Source organism: Cyprinodon tularosa, unplaced genomic scaffold, assembly GCF_016077235.1.
Source record: "Cyprinodon tularosa strain WSP-4 unplaced genomic scaffold, ASM1607723v1 ctg210, whole genome shotgun sequence".
Taxonomy (NCBI): Eukaryota; Metazoa; Chordata; class Actinopteri; order Cyprinodontiformes; family Cyprinodontidae; genus Cyprinodon; species Cyprinodon tularosa.
The window spans coordinates 892588-910806 of record NW_024038779.1 but is presented as its reverse complement, the minus strand read 5'-3'; the positions used below and the strand labels follow the sequence as shown (position 1 = coordinate 910806).

The window sequence follows — 18219 nt, the reverse complement described above, 5'->3', positions numbered from 1 at the left end:
CTGCAGCTCCATCTGCTGTGGACTCACTTTAATGACAGTGAGGTCACAAACAGCCCCACAGTGAGAATATTATGTCCTCCTTTCAACAGACTGACCAGCAAGGACACCTGGTGACTTTGTGAGAACACAGCGGCACCTTTAAAATCGACCACCTTAAAGTGAATCCATGCAACCATTTTAGATCAAATAAAGAAACATTAATCCACCTCCATTAAAAATTATACTCCTAGCTCTGTGTGAAATATGCATGTTCAAAAAAACACACAAAACCTTTGAAGAAATTCAGCCAAACAATTGAAAATGTCTTTACTTCTTTTCAGCAATCCATGCAGCAAACCAAAACAAAAACACAAATATAGATTCACTTTCATACGCAGCATTGTGGACCCACATGCTGCTTGTTTTTTGCATTGAATGTTGCTCAACTATTGCACAGCTTCTAAAGCAGATATCATTACTTACATCAATTCAATCTAACACACTTTATTCACAGAATTACCATACACCAAACACGGCACACAACCTGAAAGGTATTTGACCGAGACGTGATGAATCAGTCTCTGAGCCTTGATAAGTAAAAATTCTTTTAGATTTTCTGATTTTTTTTTTTTTTATTTTGCTGAAAAGTTACAAATTTCTACAAAATAGGTTATGGAAACCCTCAAATATAATCTAAATGTACATTTTTTTACAAAACAGTTTAAAACTGGTGAAGCAAACAGAATTGCCAAGGTGCAGGTATGCAAACAGTTATCCCCGCCCCTTTAAAGACGCCAAAAGCTTTTTGTGTGTTTCTTTTTTTTATCTGACGCCATAAAGCTGTGAATTACAGATACTAGAATTCTCTTCAGAACACAAAGGCATGAGCAGAAGGCTATAGCAGAAAGAATTGTCTCGCTTGTTTTATTGAGCTGAAATCAGGTTTGATGACTCATATTTCTCAGCATGACAGCTTTTTGTTATTATCAAAAGACTCATTTGACACTCTTTGTATGATAAATAACCCACTGTATTTCAATCTTTAGCAAAAATCTTCAGTTTGGTGACAGCAGGCAAACTATTGCGAACATTGAAGAATTTCTTTTTGCTTTAATAAGGATTGGAAAATATATCTACCTTTGCAGATCTGAAAGTATACACTAAAACTACTCTGTTAATTCAATATCTGCATACATTATGGCTCAGAATTTCAATTCTAGAAGTGAAGGTCACACAATGGAAAGACCAATTACAGCCAGAGCGATGCATCTAAAACCATTTCAATGTGTGTCACACAGCTAATGTAAATCTTTTTTTTTTTTAAATAACCCACAGGAAAGACGGTCGTTAATTGGGGTTCAGTGTGGAGAATCGAGTCAGCAAGGTCATCTCCTGGTGTTGCTCCAATTTGTTCACTCCTGTTTCTTTGTAACTGGTTTTATAGAGATGTTGATTTCATTCTCCAGCAGGGCTTTGCAACTGGACACACTGCCCAAAATAATAATCCCTTGTTTAATGTTGCAAATAACTGACAACATGATCGTATGCTGAGGTCCCTGTTGAAGCAAAATAGGCAAAAACAAATCAGCAGAGCCACATGCTGATCTCCCCCATGCATCTCTGCATCAATGCCGTCATTTAGGAATAATTCAGCCCAGATCAAACAATGAAGGCACATACTGTAGAGCACATGGTCCTAAAATAGACAGTAGGCTGAAAGTTCTGCATTAAAAAAAACAGAAGTTTAGCTTTTCAACACCTCATAAAGAACAGAAATAAATATGATTAAATGATATTACTCTGTGTGTAATCTGTTTATATAATCAGAGCTCTACTTTTTAATATCTAAAAATGGTGCATATGTGAAAAACTGAAGAGTTTATATTCTAACCTAAATGGCAGACATGGACTGAAATTTCTTAACTACTTAAAAGCAGAAAACATTGTTTTGTAATGACGTATCAGAGGTTTTTTTCTCTCTGGACATGACGTGGATGCTTGGTGTAATCTGTGTTGAAAGGGCCTTTAATTGAGGAACCCATAACCTCTGGGTGCAGACTTGCTGCACAGAAAACTCAGTTGCTCCTCTGGTTTTTCAAGCCTTATTAGTTGCTGTGTTTTCACTTCCTGCTAAAGTGGTCAGCTCCTGCAGGACCTCGATGTAGAGCTCTACGCGACTGAGGAGTGGTGCGTTTTTGTCAGCGCGCAGCAACTTGGAGTAGACAATCTTATAGTTTTTTAACATGTCCTCGTCTTTGTTGCTGGAAAACAAACAAATAAGTTAGCCAGTGATGCGCTGGAATGGTGGGAAAACTATGAGAGCATTATTGTTGCGATATTCTTTGCAAATGTGTGAGATTTGTGTGCCTGTATCTAAAGAATCTGCAAATGTGTAAAATAACTTATGCGTAATCCGATTTGCAAATATATATATATAAAAAAAACAAATCTGCATTCAGACCTACAAATGCATAGATAAGTCTGTGAACACACAGACACTAATTTGTTTACAAGTCAAGTGGTTTCTCGGTTGGCTCTCTTTACACACATGACTTTTCAGATCTGCAAACGCGTAGAGAGGATTCATATGTGTAATATCTCGATTTGCTACCCTGAACATGAGCTTGCCGGCTCACTTGCTCACAGGCTACATCTTCCTTCCTTCCTTCCTTCCTTCCTTTTTTCCTGCTAGTGTGATTTATATGTCAAGGAAAGATGGCTGCTAACAGTGAGATGGATTGGACGTTTGAGGCTACAAATAATCCATGGGTAAGCAACTTCTTTGCAACAATAATGCCCCTATAGAAGGAAGACGCAGCCTGTGAGCCTGTGATCAGGGCAAAAAAATCCAGCTATTACACATACGAATCCTCTCTACGCAGTTGCAGATCTCACACAGCAGAACTGTTGCAAAAATCACATGTGTAAAGAGAGCTAACGAGAAACAGCATGACTTGTAAACAATGATTTGTCTGTATTTCTGGGTGTTGAAGCCAAAATACTTCAGACTTAAGTATCTCTGTGTGTTTACAGACTGATCTACACAATTGCAAATCTTAGCACATATTTGTAGATCTGAATAAAGATTTGTGGATTTTTTTTTTTTTACACATTTGCAAATCGGATTACACATAAGTTATTTTACACATTTGCAGATTCTCGTACAGACACAGATCTTCTCACAAATTTTCAAATCCCACTGCTCACACACAAATAGAGATCCAGACACACAACTCCCCACACACATGTGCAAATAATATTGCAGCAATAATGCCCTCATAGAAAACATCCAAGCAGAGGTTTAGACTCCTAGTCACCTTGGTTTCCGCTTGGTTGTCGTCATCAGTTTGATTACTTGAAACAGCAGGAAGGAGAAACTTGGCTCAAACACACCAATTAACTTCAGCACTTCCTGGAGGTCCAATCCAGATGAGGCGCCACTGCTCTTATTGGGAGAGCCCACTGAATCAGCAGCAGATGGTTCAATCTGCTGTAGGAATAAAAGGAGTTAATGCTATATGAAAAAGCTTCAAGTCACAGAGGGGAACTAAACAACATTTTTATTTTCCTTACTTCTGTCTGCTCTTCCAACAGCTCCTTATGGATTAGCTGGAAAGCATGGCGGGTTTCTGACATGATCTCTATTGCTCCAATCAGGCTCTTCAACTTAGCCACGCTGCTGCTCTGACCTTTAAAAATGCAACACAGAATATCTTTAGGAAGCTTCATGTATAAATACCAATGTTCTCTAGTTGAGGATGAAATATGAGCCCAAACATCATTATGATGAAGGGTTCCCTACCTGCCATGGTAAACTCAGTGAAGGCCACCCTCTCTAGCAGTGTGCGCAGGAGCTCACATGGAGCATCTTTGAGGCTGAGGAATAAAGAGACAGCTTTGCTGTAATGAAGCTCAGCTAGGCTGCGATGCTGCTTCCTTAAGTGTTCATCCCCCACCTGTAACACAAGCGCAGCCAAAAAGTTTGATTATTGAGATATTAGAAAGTACAGCTCTAATCATACAAATGCATTACACACAGACTATATTATTTATAAACGTATTTCTGTTCATTTTGATCTGTTAGGCTGGTAGCTAGAGATGATACAGACATTGTATTTCATCAGTTTTCAAGAGGCAGAAAGCTTCCAGTTATGACATCCAAAAAAAGTTACATAAGTAAAAGCAATCTCTGCATGGGGAGCTCTTTGATAAGGGTGTCTGTGAGCGGATCTGTGTCCTACTTGGTTTCGGAAGCAGCTGTGGTACATGGAGGCCAAGCGGTGGTGGATGGTTGCAGCTCTGTACTGGTAAAGGGGCTGCCGGGCAGTCTCTGTTTGCAGGTCGCAGTATTTTAAGGACTTCATCATTGCGTCTGTCACCTCTCGTTCAATCTGGCATAACACAAATAAACCATTATTCACATAACTTTTGAAATCATTAAATTATATTTTGCACTGAACATGTGCATCTGACTAAAGCAGGATATCACTTGAATTGAATTATTTAAGTTATTCAACTGAAAGACTTCAACTCATATTCTAAATATATCACAGCTTTTGTTTTTACCAACAGTGGGGAATAAAGTATTTAACTGACCAGTGATTGTGCAAGTTCTCCTAGCTAAAAAAAGGAAGATGCCCTTCATTTTCAACTGTTACAGACAGAATAAAAAAAAATTTTTTTTTAGAAAAATATAATTTATTTACAAATGATGGTGGAAAGTAAGTATTTGGTCACCTGCAAACAAGCAAATGTCTGGCCTTCACAGATCTGTATCTTCTTTGAGATGCTGATAAATGAGCGGCTGATAGAGCCAGGGGTGTCCCCCTGCATAAGACAGTAGATGTCCAGGCCTGTTTCAAGTTTGCCAGAGAGCAGATTAACGATCCAAAAGAGGATTGCGAGAATGTCATTAGGTCGGATAAAGAAAATTATAACTTTTTAGCACAAACTAAACTGATAATGTTTGGAGGAAAAAGAAAGCTGAGTTGCATCTCAAGAACAATATGCCTCCTGTGAAGCATGGAGGTGGGATCGTCATGCTTTGGGGCTGTATATTCTGCATGGCGGCAGGACAACTGATCCCTGTTAAGGGAAGCAAGAATCTCATGTATCATGAGATTTTAAGCCCAAACCTCCTTCCATCAGTTAGAGCAGTGGTTCCCAAAGTGTGGGGTGCGCCCCCTAGGGGGGGCGCAATGCCACTGCAGGGGGGGCGCGGGAAGCGGTATGAGTGAAAAAAAAAAAAAAAAAAAAACAGCGCTTGCTTGACTGAGCATAATGGACAGTTGTGACGCTGCAACCCAGATTTGAGAAGATCTACAGCAAAAAGCAGGCTCACTACAGCCACTGAAAAGATGTGAGGATTAAAGTACAAAGAAAAAACTCTCAGGGAGCTGTTAAATGTTTTCACTCCATTTAGCACAGAGGCTATTTTAATGTATAGATTATAGCAAAGTTAAATATTGTTACAAATAAAAAAAAAGAAATATGTTTAAAATAACACAGACAACAAAGAATCCTCTTCTAATCTACAGTATAGAACTATGAAAAAAATACAGTTACACAAAAGTGTTCCACTGTAAAGATGGTGTAGTTTGTTTAGTTGCAACCTGAAGTGTGAAATAAACTTCAGTGGAGTTTGAAAACAAAATATGTGTATAGATTTATTATATCTGGTTGAACGATCTGTGGGGGCGTGGATATTTTATTGTAATCCAAAGGGGGGCCCAGAAGAAAATCTTTGGGAACCACTGAGTTAGAGCATTGAAGATGGAGTGTGGCTGGGTCCTCCAGCGTGATAATTAACAAAGATTAAGCAACAAATATTAAGCTACAAACTACTCTTGTTATTCACAAAATACTTATTATCCACCATAGTTTACCAATTTCTTTCCATAAAATTCCTACAATAAGTTTCTAGATGTTTCCCCTAATTCTGTCTCTCAGAGTTAAAGTGTTCCTATGCTGAAAATTACAGATCTATCATTTTTCCAAGTAGGGGAACCTGCGCAATCAGAAACAGACTAAATACATTTTCGCCCCACTGTAAATTTGTTTCGAATACATGAGTTAATGCTGATGTGCTTCAAGACACTATGTCCAATGTAGAAAATATATTTTCATAAAGAAATGTCAGTATAATAAAGAGCATTGAATACCTTTGTGGTGTGTTCACACTAAATTCATGTTTGAGGCTTATTCTGCATAAATTACTGGATCGGTGCTGAATGGCACAAAAAGTGATCCCCCTGAAGGTCGGCTGAGATTTTAAGTTAACCAACGTTAATTTGATAGAATCAGTAATCTTTAGATACTTGGACAGGATTTTCGAGCTGCTTTGCTTGACAAAGTCATCAGTCTTCCACATGACTGTTGACCTCTACAGCTTATAACATAAGCATATCATGATTATAGCATATTTAAATTCCTATTTTTAGGTAATCTATATGCCTGCTGTTCATATTGTCAGGGTTCCCAGGAGGTGGAAGTATAGCATCAGTATCATTAGGAGTCTGGTATAGTAGAGTAAGTGAGGACTCACCTGTTCCTGGGCTTTCCTGGATAGTGGAGCGTAGTCCTGTAGAAGCGTAGCAAGGGTGAAATAGGTGGTGGACAGCTCCCAGTTTACACTGTCCCATACTGCTGGATGGCTCTTTCTGCTGCCTAATGCCCTCAGAGCTTGTAAGTAATAGTCTATGGCCTGGGGGATGAAATAATAAAAAGTATAAATGGATATAATTAGAAACTATTAGAGACCTGCTGCTAAGAGCCCCTGATAGTAGACCTTGTTGTAGTAAAGGGCCTCCTCAGGAGAGAACTCCCCTCTGCTCTCGTCGGCAGACGCAGGACAATGAGCCTGAGCGCAAATCCTCATCAGCCTGCCCGTATTACACAGCAGTAAGGCCGTGTTGGTGCTGTCCCTGATGCTTTCAAAGTCCTTCATTCCCTTCTCAAAGAAGCCAAAACTCTTCTTCCACAGATCCTGCTCTGCTGCAGACACTGACTTTTTTGCTGCAGTAGAAAGAGAGACAGAGTTTAGCAAAAAATATTAATGTTTTACCTCTATGTAAAAAAAAAACACTGCTAAAAGCATTACGAAATTCAGCAGATGCCAATAATTAACCTTGTTTTTCAGTCTGCATGGCTGCTGCCTGGTTCATGTAATAGACGCCCATCTCGTTGCGGATATTTCCCAGCCGTTTAAGGACCTGGGACAGCTGTTCAGAGGATTGATCTTTCAAGACCTCAGATGTAAGCAGTTCATGCGCCGCTTCATAGCATCGACAGCTAACAAACAGCTGGTACTCAGGGTCCATGGCCAGATCTGTTGCCATACTGAAGTCTAATGAGAAAAAAAAGGTCAAAACAATGAATAACCCTTGAGTCAGAATGATGATTAAAAACCACAAAGTATTTCAGAAGGAAAGGATTGACCTTGGCAGCTGCTCTCTCTGTGCAGACTGTGCAGGATCTCCTGGTCCTCTTTAGTCTGGTAGCTATATTCCTCCAGATAAGCTGCCCTGTTGCTGGCGTTCTGGGCCAGCATGAGCTGAATATCTCCACACAGGGACAGGCACTGGCTGTGAAACTGGAGCACATGTGGGTGCAGTGTTTCACTCACAGAACAGTAAGCATCTGTGGAAACAATGTGGAAAGTGATGAAACCTGGGTTGTTCAATCAATTCAGGAACCATCCTAATTCTGTAAGGGGATGAAGATAATTATGCAGTGATCAATGTAACTTTACCTTTTTTAATATTATTACTCTACTAGCTAAATATTTGCAAAACTGAATATTTAAAGAAAGATATTAAGGAGTTAAAAGCCATATTATGGAGGAAGGTTTGCACACCATAACACTGCAGTGAGAGCTTGATGTAGCGCAGGGCTCTGCCGTACTTCAGCAGGTTTGTGGCTGCGTCTGACAGGACGTAGTATGCCTTGGAAGCTTTAAGGAAGAGCTCCAGCTTCATACGATGCTGCCAGGAGCCTGGGATCATTCCAGAGCGTGTCGGGTGCTTCTGGTCCACCTGCCCTGACCCTGCTGGGGACGTGGAAAATCCTCTTAGACATCAGGGTTTTATTCTATTTTCATGGTCTTTTGTGAAATAGTTGGAGAGACTCACCTCTCTCAAGAAGAAGAGAGATGCCTTTGTCCGACGCTCCGTTGGCAGCTCCATCCTCATATTTCAGCGGGATGGGAGTGTTTGGATCTGCAGCTGGTAGATCGCTTTCCTTCTTGATGCTGCCATCTACTGCTTTTAACCCCTGCAGATTAAATAACAACCTTTATTCACATGCACATCACTAATGTTGTTCTTATATGGGGCTGGACTCTAGAACACCATGATGAATATCAAACCAATGCAAAAACTTGCCTTCAGTACGTAGCTTAGGACGTGTCTGCATCGCTCCTCTTTGTCTTGAGAAACAGGAAAAGCACAGCTTGGCTGCAGAAATAGAATAAGATATTCACATTGTTTCAAAACCCCACTTTCTCCATCTTAAGTCAGAATGAGGTAAAAAATAAAGTCATTACTAGGGATGGGAATCGAAAACCGGTTCCTGTTCAGAACCGGTTCCGTATTTTCCGATTCCATGGCATCGTTTGGCAGCTCGCTGAACGATTCTTTTTTCGATTCCCGCAGCACCAGAGCCTAGAGCGCCGGCTCTGGGGAGCACGACTTACGTCACGTTTTTTACGTACGTTACGTAAGTTACGCAAGTTACGCAAGTTACGCAATTTGGAAATAACTATTCGAGGAGGAAGACAGCGAGCTGCGGTCACTTTTTGAATCAAAGCCCCGTCTTTCCTTAGCCCAGAGGGTAGATCAGGAAATCCAGCTCTATAAAAGCTTGCCCTCCATCCCCTGCAGGGATAGCGCCACACTGTGGTGGTGGAACAAGCAAGATACGCTGCCCTTGCTATCTGGACTGGCTGAAAACTACCTCTGTGTGCAGGCTTCCTGCACCCCATCTGAGAGGGTGTTCTCCACGGCTGGAGACACCATAAGCCCTGAAAGATCCTGTATCCTTCCAGAAAAAGCAGATATGCTCATCTTTCTGCAAAAGAACTGTTAATTTCCCCTACTACTGTTTTATAATTAGTATTTTTTGTTATTTAAAATAGGTTATTATCCCATCATTTGTTATTAGACATTGTTGGTTATTAAGTTTGTTCTTGTATTCATTTTTCATTTAAACACAGATGTTACTCCAGTTTCACATTTCCTGTGGACATCTTGATCTTGTTGAGTTTGTAAGATTGTGCAATAGTTAAGTAAACAAAGTTGATTCTGATAATCAAACTGTTTGTTCTCCTTTTTCCCCCAAATTGGAATCGAAAAAAGAATCGATAAAGAATCGAATCGTTTCATAGAATCGAAAAGGGAATCGGAATCGTGAAAATCTTTTCAATTCCAAAACCTAGTCATTACTCACTCTAATTTGGTGAGTTGATTTGTATTTCTCAGGTACTGAAAGCTCCCCGACAGAGCGGATCACGGCCACAGCTTTGCTATCGTCCTGAGGCCTGCCACAGTTGCTATATGATCCAATCTCTTCGCCGTCCTCTGTCAAATCATCCTCCTCACCATCCTCTTCCTCCCTGTCCTCATCACTGTAGCTGTCTTCGGAGCCACCGGCCCGCAGCGACTCGCCCCCATCTTCGTCGGGAAGCTCGTCGAGCTGGAACAGCTCTGACAGCATATAGTAGGCTGAGGCAATGATCTGAGCGTGAGCAGTCAGAACAAAAGAAAACAATCAAAAAAAAGGAGAGAGGAGGGTCCTTCAGGTCAAGGGATTTCACCCCTTCGCTTTCTGGACTATCAAATGCTGACTTTGAAGGCTCAATATTAAAAAAAATTGGAGTTTCAGTTCTACAGCACCTACCTGAGGATGCGTCTCTGGATCAAGAAGTTTGACGCAGTTTAAGAGCAGAGTTCTGATTTTTCCATAGTGTTTTCTGTTCTGACTTGCTTTCAGCATCAGGTTACTAGCCACTCTGCACCCCAAAGATATAAAAAGACAAAAGCTTAGTTCAACTTTTCATATATTAACATCAGAAAATGTCAACTTTACATTTGACTTCCCATTAGATTTTCCACATTTTACAGAGTTCATATGACTGAATGTGAAGACCATGTTTAATTAGAATCATGAAGAACAAAATGAAAACCAATAAAGCCATCATATTGAATTTGGATGTTCTAGTTTAATAAGCATCATTAAATGTATTACCTTAAGTCTGAAAGAACCAAGAATGACCAAAAGCCTTTTACTATCAGAAAATATGTATAAAAATAATAAGATACTCACTTGTACAGTAAAACAGCCACAGGAAGAGTAAAGGGATTCTGATATTTCTCTTCTTCAGCCTCTTCACACAAGGTAGTGAGATCATAAAGCTTTACAATGTCACTCCCACTAGCTGTAGATTCAAGAGCATAACAGTAAAAACCTTCAGATGCACAAACAGAGGAGAGTTTGAACAGTTTAACCAGAGTCTCTCCGCCCCACCTTTGAAGAGCCAGTAGGTGTGACCCTCTTTAGTACAGTTGGACTTCAAGAAGGAGAGGATATTTTGGGCAATGTCTTTTACTACTCTGGTAGAGAAAGTACAGTTCTCCAGATGAGGGATGTCTTCCGTTTTTATCATTTCGTATTTCTGAAATAAAACCAAAGAAAGCAGAAAGAGTTCCAACAGAAAAAAAAAAAGATCAACAAACTGTAATGAGAGCAGAAATTAGTTTTATTTTGCTGCTAATGACAGAATGTGGTGATTCTCAGGCTTCTCTAAGAAGCGAAGGGTCACTTACCTGAACAATGCCATTGACGTGAAAACACATGACAAGCTCTGGAACGTTGCACATCAGGTTGTCGAGCCAGTAATCGATACCGGTTAAAATGTTAATTGGTTTGTTGCTGTCCCTGAAAAACACAGACAGCCAGAGTTCAATCTGGGCTCCAAACTGAGACCATTACACTTTTTGGAGACAACAAAGATCTTTGGAAGCAGGTCAGTTTTCTTGCAACCATTATGCATCTTAACATGAGAAGAGAGCAAAGCAAATAAACTCTTCTTTTATTTCAGCTCATTTTAGTTGCTAAAATTGCTTTAATTTAATGGCCTGTACTTGTTATTATTCTCACTCAACTCGTCTACAACATACATTTTTCAAAGGGCTCTTGTTTTCTATTGGAAACTCATAACAAATAGTTTAACATTCAGTTTTATTTATTCATATGCCCAATCTAAAACATTTCTGATCAAGCAATGTGTTTAATTCCAAGTTTATCTGGATGGTTTAGGATTTGATGGATTATGACTAGGCCATTTGTCACATAAATATGCTGGATCTATTTAACACACATGTAGCTCCAACTGTATAATTAAAGTAGTTGCAATAATGGAAGCTCTATCTCAAGTCAGAAACATTTGAAGTCCTTTTTTAAAATCAGACTTTTAAGGTCATTCAACTCCCAGCCGAAGTAAACTATCCCCACAGTATGATGCTTCCTCCACCGTGTTTAGCTGTGAATATAAAGAGGTGCAGTATAAGTTTCCACCTACAAGCATTTGGCATGAAAACATATAAAGTATTGCGACATCAGACAACCTCGTTCCAAAAGTTTGGCAAGCTGGTGAACTACAAATGAAACTTATATTGTCTTTCTTTTAAACAACCCTTTTCTCATTCAGTTTTTATATTATTGCCAGATTTATGATATTTGTGACTAATTCTCCTAGCTAAGTGAATTCTTCTTGGCTGCATCTCTGACAAAATCTCTCATTGTCCAATATGTCAGTTTAAATGTGCACCGTTCTTTATATTATAAAAAAAACCTAAACTGGGAGATCTTAAAAACTTGGAATACTGAATCCCATAGTGGGATAGGCGGAGGGAAACTTATGAACAAGTCGTCCCGGGGTTATTTGAATTATTAACAGATTTTTAATAGTGGAGTATGTGCATCTTAATGATGTCAAACTTGTAAAGATAAAAACAAAAAACAATTGACAAAGAGTTTTGTAATCCAAGCCTCTGCCGTGATCAGAGATTACTTCTCCTTTGTGGCAGAGGCGCTGTCCTTTAGGTATAGGGGAGGATTTTCCCTAATTCTTGAAAGAAACGGCCCACTCCACTTTTAAAAAAATGCGAATGCACAACCATGTACCTGCTCCAGAGAGGGAACGCCTGTTAAACGTCTGCGAGCCCATTTCTCCTCGTGCACGCTTTGTTTACAAATTGCACCTGTTTACATCATTTATCAAAGCTTACTTTCCAAAAGAAGATTTGCAATTTTTCCCCTCATACGACCCTCAGCCATTTTCAAAGAATCGCGGTGAGAAAAGTGAACTTCAATGACTGTCTGAAACCATAGCTCACCACACATATACACCTGAAAGTGCGCATGCACAGAAAAAGATAGCTACCTAGGGACGAGCACGTAGGACAGCCTTACGTAAACCTATCCCCAGAATGATTGACAATTAGAGGGGGACCACTTACTTTGATGACCCACCTGGAAAAAGAACATCCTCCACTATACCTTTAATTTCTGGGCCTCACTGGTTTCCCATTGCGATCTCATCAAATGTTTTTGAACAGAAATAGCTCATCTGCATGAGTCGCTATGTGTTTACTTCAAGCAATGCAGCTTATTGTCATTTAAAGCACCGAGATATTACTTCATATCTTCAAATAGAACATTTTGCAATTGAATGAAAAACTACTATTCTCTCAAACTTTGATGGTTTATCCACTTTTTTCCCATCTGCACTATGCCCACTTGTTCCTACAGCACTCATGGTGCTTCATAACGTCATATTCAACATTAAGATGTGTTCTTTTCTCTGTACATGTAAGCAGAATTTATTTCTGGATCTTTATTCTTAAAAAAATTTATTTAAATTCTTTACGTTGTGCAACTGTCTTCATTTAATTCATTAAAATCTCAGTAAAGTCCATTGACATCTATGATTATAATCTAAAAACTGTTTAAGCAGGTAAATACTGTTCTTACTACAGGCCGACCATAGACACTATGTGTGCAGATAACTTAAAATTTCTAACACATTAGATCCCAGAAGAATATTGAGTTACACATACACATATATTTGCTTTTCTTGAAAAAAAAAAAAAAAAAAACGATTATCAATGAGAGAACATGAATCAAACATCTAACCTTAATCTCAGACTGACAGCAGGGTATCGACCCCCTCCAAAAATAGGCATGTTGGATCCAACCAGCATGTGGATATCCTCAAATGTCCACATGATGTTTCGCACAAAGTCATTCCTTAAACCCTGTAAATACATGAAATCAAAGTATATGCAACAGTGTGTATATTTGAGTTTTCAAAACCAAAAAAATAATCTGCTGTAGCAGGATTGTATATTGGGAAAGCAAAACAATATGATGCTACCTGACTGTTCTCCCCTTCATTGAAGAGAGTAGGAAGGTTCTGCTCAGTTGAACCAACTGAAGTCACCTGACCTAAAGCAAAGTTGCCGTCCTCTGGAACACTTTCCTGCATGTTAAACAACATAAGCATTTCATTTTTTTACACATTTCAGAAAATCAAATAAAAAATAATTCAGACCAAAGTTAGCCTTATATTTGTGTTTTAAATCTTTCTAAATCCCATGTTGCTCTCAGGGACAATTCCTTCATAATTTAGTAGCTAAATAACCTGTTTGGGAGTATCTGTTTCCTCTGCTTCAGACATTGTGCTGGTGAAAGTAGCAGGCCAAGAGGAGCTGTACTCCTCAGCTCCATTCTCTTCGTCATCTTTAATCATGTCTTCTGTTACTGGATCTGCCGCCCCATCACCATTTATACTGCAAGGAACATAAGTTAGAGTGTTATTAAAGCATATACAGAGATCCATTTTAACTGTACGCTAAAACTCATCCAGAAATAGAACCAAACACTCACCTATAGTAGAGGAACTTTGACAGGATGGCTTTCTGATACCAGTGTTCTTTGCTCTTCTTCTTTCTCTGCCATTTTTGATCTATTAGACGCTGGTAAATCTCTTTGAGCCATGTCCAATCTCCAGTCTACACCAAATACATTTGAGGACACAGTTACCAATCTTAACATAACTCCTCCAACGGATTGTAATGAAACGTGTTCCTGTACCTGCGAGGATCTCCTTAAGAGTTCCTGAGTATCCAGCTCATCCAGAAGCAATGTCCTTCCCACACGGTGAACAGCCATACTAACATGGGACTTACTGTAGGGGATTTTCAGAAGTTTTTTGATGTTCTGAAGAAAACAGAAAACAATATATATTGTTGGCTATAGGTATAATTTCAGAGACAAGTACAGAAAGCAGTGGATAAGCCCAACTGACTTCAGAATCTGATACGACATCCACGTCATCCCCGATGCAATCAATGAAGTCATAGGCCATCCCAAAACTGTGAAGACAAAAAAATTTGTTACATTTAGTCCATCCTGTTGCACTTAGAAAACTATTTAAAAATGAAAATCAGTTCAATGTAAATATTTTTTACATACTGTAACATACAATTAAATTTGAAACATTGGTCATCCATAATTCTAAATGCCTGAGTTATATTGGAGTAATCGTGCCGACATCAACAAAATCCTTCGAATATATCTCTCTGGTGATCAGCTTCTCTTTTTCTGACTAAAGTTTGATTGCTTTTCATTTACTTTGTGCTCTCTTGTGTTTGGTCAGATAGGGATCATAATAAGTTTGTCATGCATGACTTTAGATACAGTGGTGGCAATGCTGAAGGTGAGGTGATTTTTTTATATATTGCCGCAACGTGCATTTCCTATGCTGCTTTCTTGACTTTTCTTGAGCCTGCCTAAAGGCCAATTTAAGGGCAGATTACACTTCTGCAACCGCACACATCAAATGTCGCTTGGGTGCGGTCGCAAACCAGTTTTGCTGGTATGCTTTTGCACCGTCGGTCTGGAGATTCTAGGGACTCACAGCAGTTTCCCGCCAAAGCACAAGGGGGAGCCTATTCGAGAACTCGTGAGAACTTCAGCGGCGCCCGCGGGACTGTTTATCTTCCAAAACAACAATGGCGCGTCTGCAAGACATCACGGTCATGGAGATGGATCTAGAGTTGTTAGACATCGAAGAGGAACAGGTTCTGTTAATGGAGTAGGCAAAAAGACCGATAAACCTTTTGTCGTAGTTGTCCATTGTAGTTGTTCCTTTGTTTTTAAAAATGGCGCGCCATTTTAACAGACGGAAAGGCATACCAAGGACCAATCACAGCTGCTTTTTCTCTGCACACTTCCACTTGAGGTCTGCGATGGTTTACGACCGTCCGTCACATACTCAGGATTTTTTTTTGAGGTACGGGACAACAGTTGCAGAACCTCTGCGCAGAGGGCGCGGGGGACCGTTGCAGAGGCTATGCATCAGAGCATAAAGGCCAATTTATGCTTCTGATAAATAGCCTCTGCAACCATGTGTGGTTGCAGAAGTCTAATCTGCACTTAAAGGTTAGCTGAAAGTGATGGCAACAAGCTGGTGATCATCTACAGTTTGTAAAAGCACATAGCTTCTGTGACTAATGCTTTTCTTAATGCTTTTCTCGCAAGCATTAATTTGTCTCTAGTTCAACACATATATGGGATATTTTATTAATGTTGTGAAAGAAAATCAGAAGCAGGTGTCTAGTGACCAATTTCTGCAAACCTAAATAGAATACCTGGAGAAAGGTTTGCTCCTGCTACTGGAGCCTAACACAGTGGTGCCAGCACTGCCCAGCTTGGAGTTTTCTCTCAACCAGTTGGCAGGTGGCAGCTTTAGGTCTGTTTTCTCCTGTAGGAGGGCATAGGTGGTTGGAGGCGGGGCAGCAGAGTACTTGACCACAGCACTGCTTTTCACTTCGCTGTTGCCCAAACAAACCATCATATCCTTCAAAATAAGACAGATATCATTTTAGAATTTAGGAATAATAACCAAGTTAATGTTAATCTATTCATTTAAAGCCTTAAACAATTATTCCGCTGAAATGTAAAATTAACGAGAAAAGGGTTATATTTTGTCAGAAAAAAAATTAATGTCAAATCCACTCCAGTTGAAAGCCACTTATACATTATATATTAATAATATAATAATATTATATTAATACATATAATAATATATAATAATAATAATGATAATAATTATATATTAATACTTTTTTGTTGCTTAATTTTAACTTAAAGGAGAATTCAGGTTTTTAACACTTTTAGCCCATTTTCTGTAGTGTCCAGGATGAAATCGAATGATCGACACCAACATTTTGACGATTGGTCCTGTCTCGGCTATTTGGCTCATGCAGAATCCCCCCTGGCTGCTTCAGAATGGCTTGCATAGTGCATGTCCGATAATGTCCTTAAAACAACCTTAAACTTTCTTTTTTTTAAATATGCTACTCACCGGGTCGTCAGCGCTGTTCAATGACGTTCCAAAAAAAGTTTCGTGAAGAAAAAACTTTCCTGTAGTGTTTTATTTAGCATTTTGTAAATCCCATTGAGTTCTGTTGGAATAGTCAATATCCCTCCGCCACCGGAAACGGAAAGGGGGCCTGTTTACGCTTAGTTGTAGTCCTTTCGCAAGGCCCAAGTGTTTCTGCTTCACTCTGTGTACTCCGATGTCGAGGTGCTAACGTCTCTGTTAAACACTTTAAAAAACTCTGAAAATTTGTTTGCTATGTCCTACACAGTGGTCCTACATTCCCAAAGTATAGAGACATTGTCGCCAACTAGTGGTCTGGAGTGTGCAACGCTTCAGATTCGAACGGGAAGCGGAAGTTTATAAGCGGTTGTGATGTATCGGAAAAAATTGTTCTGGGATTTACAAAATGCTAAATAAAACAAGACAGGAACGGTTTTTCTTCACGAAACTTTTTTTGGAACGTCATTGAACAGCGCTGACGACCCGGTGAGTAGCATATTTTAAAAAAAGAACGTTTAAGGTTGTTTTAAGGACATTATCTGACATGCACTATGCAAGCCATTCTGAAGCAGCCAGGGGGGATTCTACATGAGCCAAATAGCCGAGACAGGACCAATCGTCCAAATTTTGGTGTCGATCATTCGATTTCATCCTGGACACTACAGAAAAGGGGCTAAAAGTGTTAAAAACCGGAATTTTCCTTTAATACTTTTTTGTCACGTAAGATGCTGGTAACCTTAATTTCCGGAGGGAGTCTTCCCAAGGGATCAATAGAGTTCTGTCTAAGTCTAAGCCACAGACGTTAACAGACTTTAAGCCCAACACTTAAATGTTAGAATCAATTTAATAATGAGCCCTTGATACACATTTTTCTACACGTCTGATTTTTCTTAGTTATTACAGATTAAAACAATGGTAATGTTTTAAAACTTTGTTAGTGAATAAGTACCTACATTTTAAATAAGGTGACTATAAGAAAGTTTGGTACTGCTAGTTTCAACAGGTTTTGATTTTCAATGAATGAGTGTAATTTAGAAAAATACACTCTTTAACTCTTATAACACTTACAATTTTATTTTTTCCTACTCTTTCAAATCTGTATTTTCCCATACAACTATTATGCTTAGTTTTATACTGTGGGAACATAATAGATTTAAAATATTTTGAATGATCTAATTACTTCGGGTGTTTTTATTTTGAAGAGATTAAAGACAACAATGCAAGTCACTTAAGGAAACAAAACATTATCTTCAGTAAAGAGAATAGCGTCTAGTTTTAAACGCGATAAAGATAGATTTGGTCTAATTACTTACATGTTTGCTGTAATCTCCCGTGTTTGCGGCTCCACCAAGATCTTCTTTTGAATGATCCATGGGAATCCCAGGCTCTCTGTCCTCAGCTGCTGAGCTCATAGTGAACAAGTGTCTTATTCCTCACCTTTCTACTCTCATCTACGAACTCCTAAAAACTGGAAAACAAACACTTTGCTCTTAGGACTCATGAAACAGCCATAGATTGTCTCCATAACGCACGAAATAACTTAATTGTTTAGACGAAGTCAGAGGTTATTCCAGAGTTAGTTAGATTGTCAAGCTAGCTCAACAAAACAGCAGATAGCGTGGAAAAAAAGTAGATTCACAATACCTTTAAGCGTTAAAGCTAACCCAAATTCAAATGATAACTTATTGGTGCCTGTTATAATGTAAATAATATATTGTTAGTAGTAAATAAACAGGTCTTAGAAGCCTGTAGCCTACCTCCCATCTGCAGCCTCTCTCACTGACAACAAGCTAACA

At 39.2% G+C, this 18219-nt stretch overlaps 1 protein-coding gene across 3 annotated transcripts; it reads right to left on the bottom strand.

Moving 5' to 3' along the window:
* Positions 1 to 281: 281 nt before the first annotated feature.
* Positions 282 to 17912, bottom strand: edrf1 (erythroid differentiation regulatory factor 1). Of its 3 annotated transcripts, none has more exons than XM_038285472.1 (25): positions 17737 to 17912; positions 15690 to 15898; positions 14345 to 14411; positions 14131 to 14256; positions 13924 to 14048; positions 13679 to 13826; positions 13412 to 13516; positions 13171 to 13292; positions 10800 to 10911; positions 10501 to 10648; positions 10300 to 10411; positions 9874 to 9985; positions 9424 to 9711; positions 8361 to 8432; positions 8109 to 8250; positions 7835 to 8026; positions 7417 to 7617; positions 7106 to 7324; positions 6767 to 6993; positions 6524 to 6682; positions 4221 to 4370; positions 3782 to 3935; positions 3553 to 3668; positions 3297 to 3469; positions 282 to 2240 (listed from the first exon to the last, which is right to left on the bottom strand). In XM_038285472.1, exons 1-25 carry the CDS (start codon positions 17833 to 17835, stop codon positions 2075 to 2077), a joined length of 3744 nt encoding a protein of 1247 aa, XP_038141400.1. In that variant the 5' UTR covers positions 17836 to 17912; the 3' UTR covers positions 282 to 2074. The 3 variants fall into 3 exon arrangements, with proteins under 3 accessions (XP_038141400.1, XP_038141402.1, XP_038141401.1); XM_038285474.1 differs by having other exon boundaries at positions 3297 to 3466; XM_038285473.1 differs by having other exon boundaries at positions 7835 to 8023.
* Between the last annotated feature and the right edge of the window lie 307 nt (positions 17913 to 18219).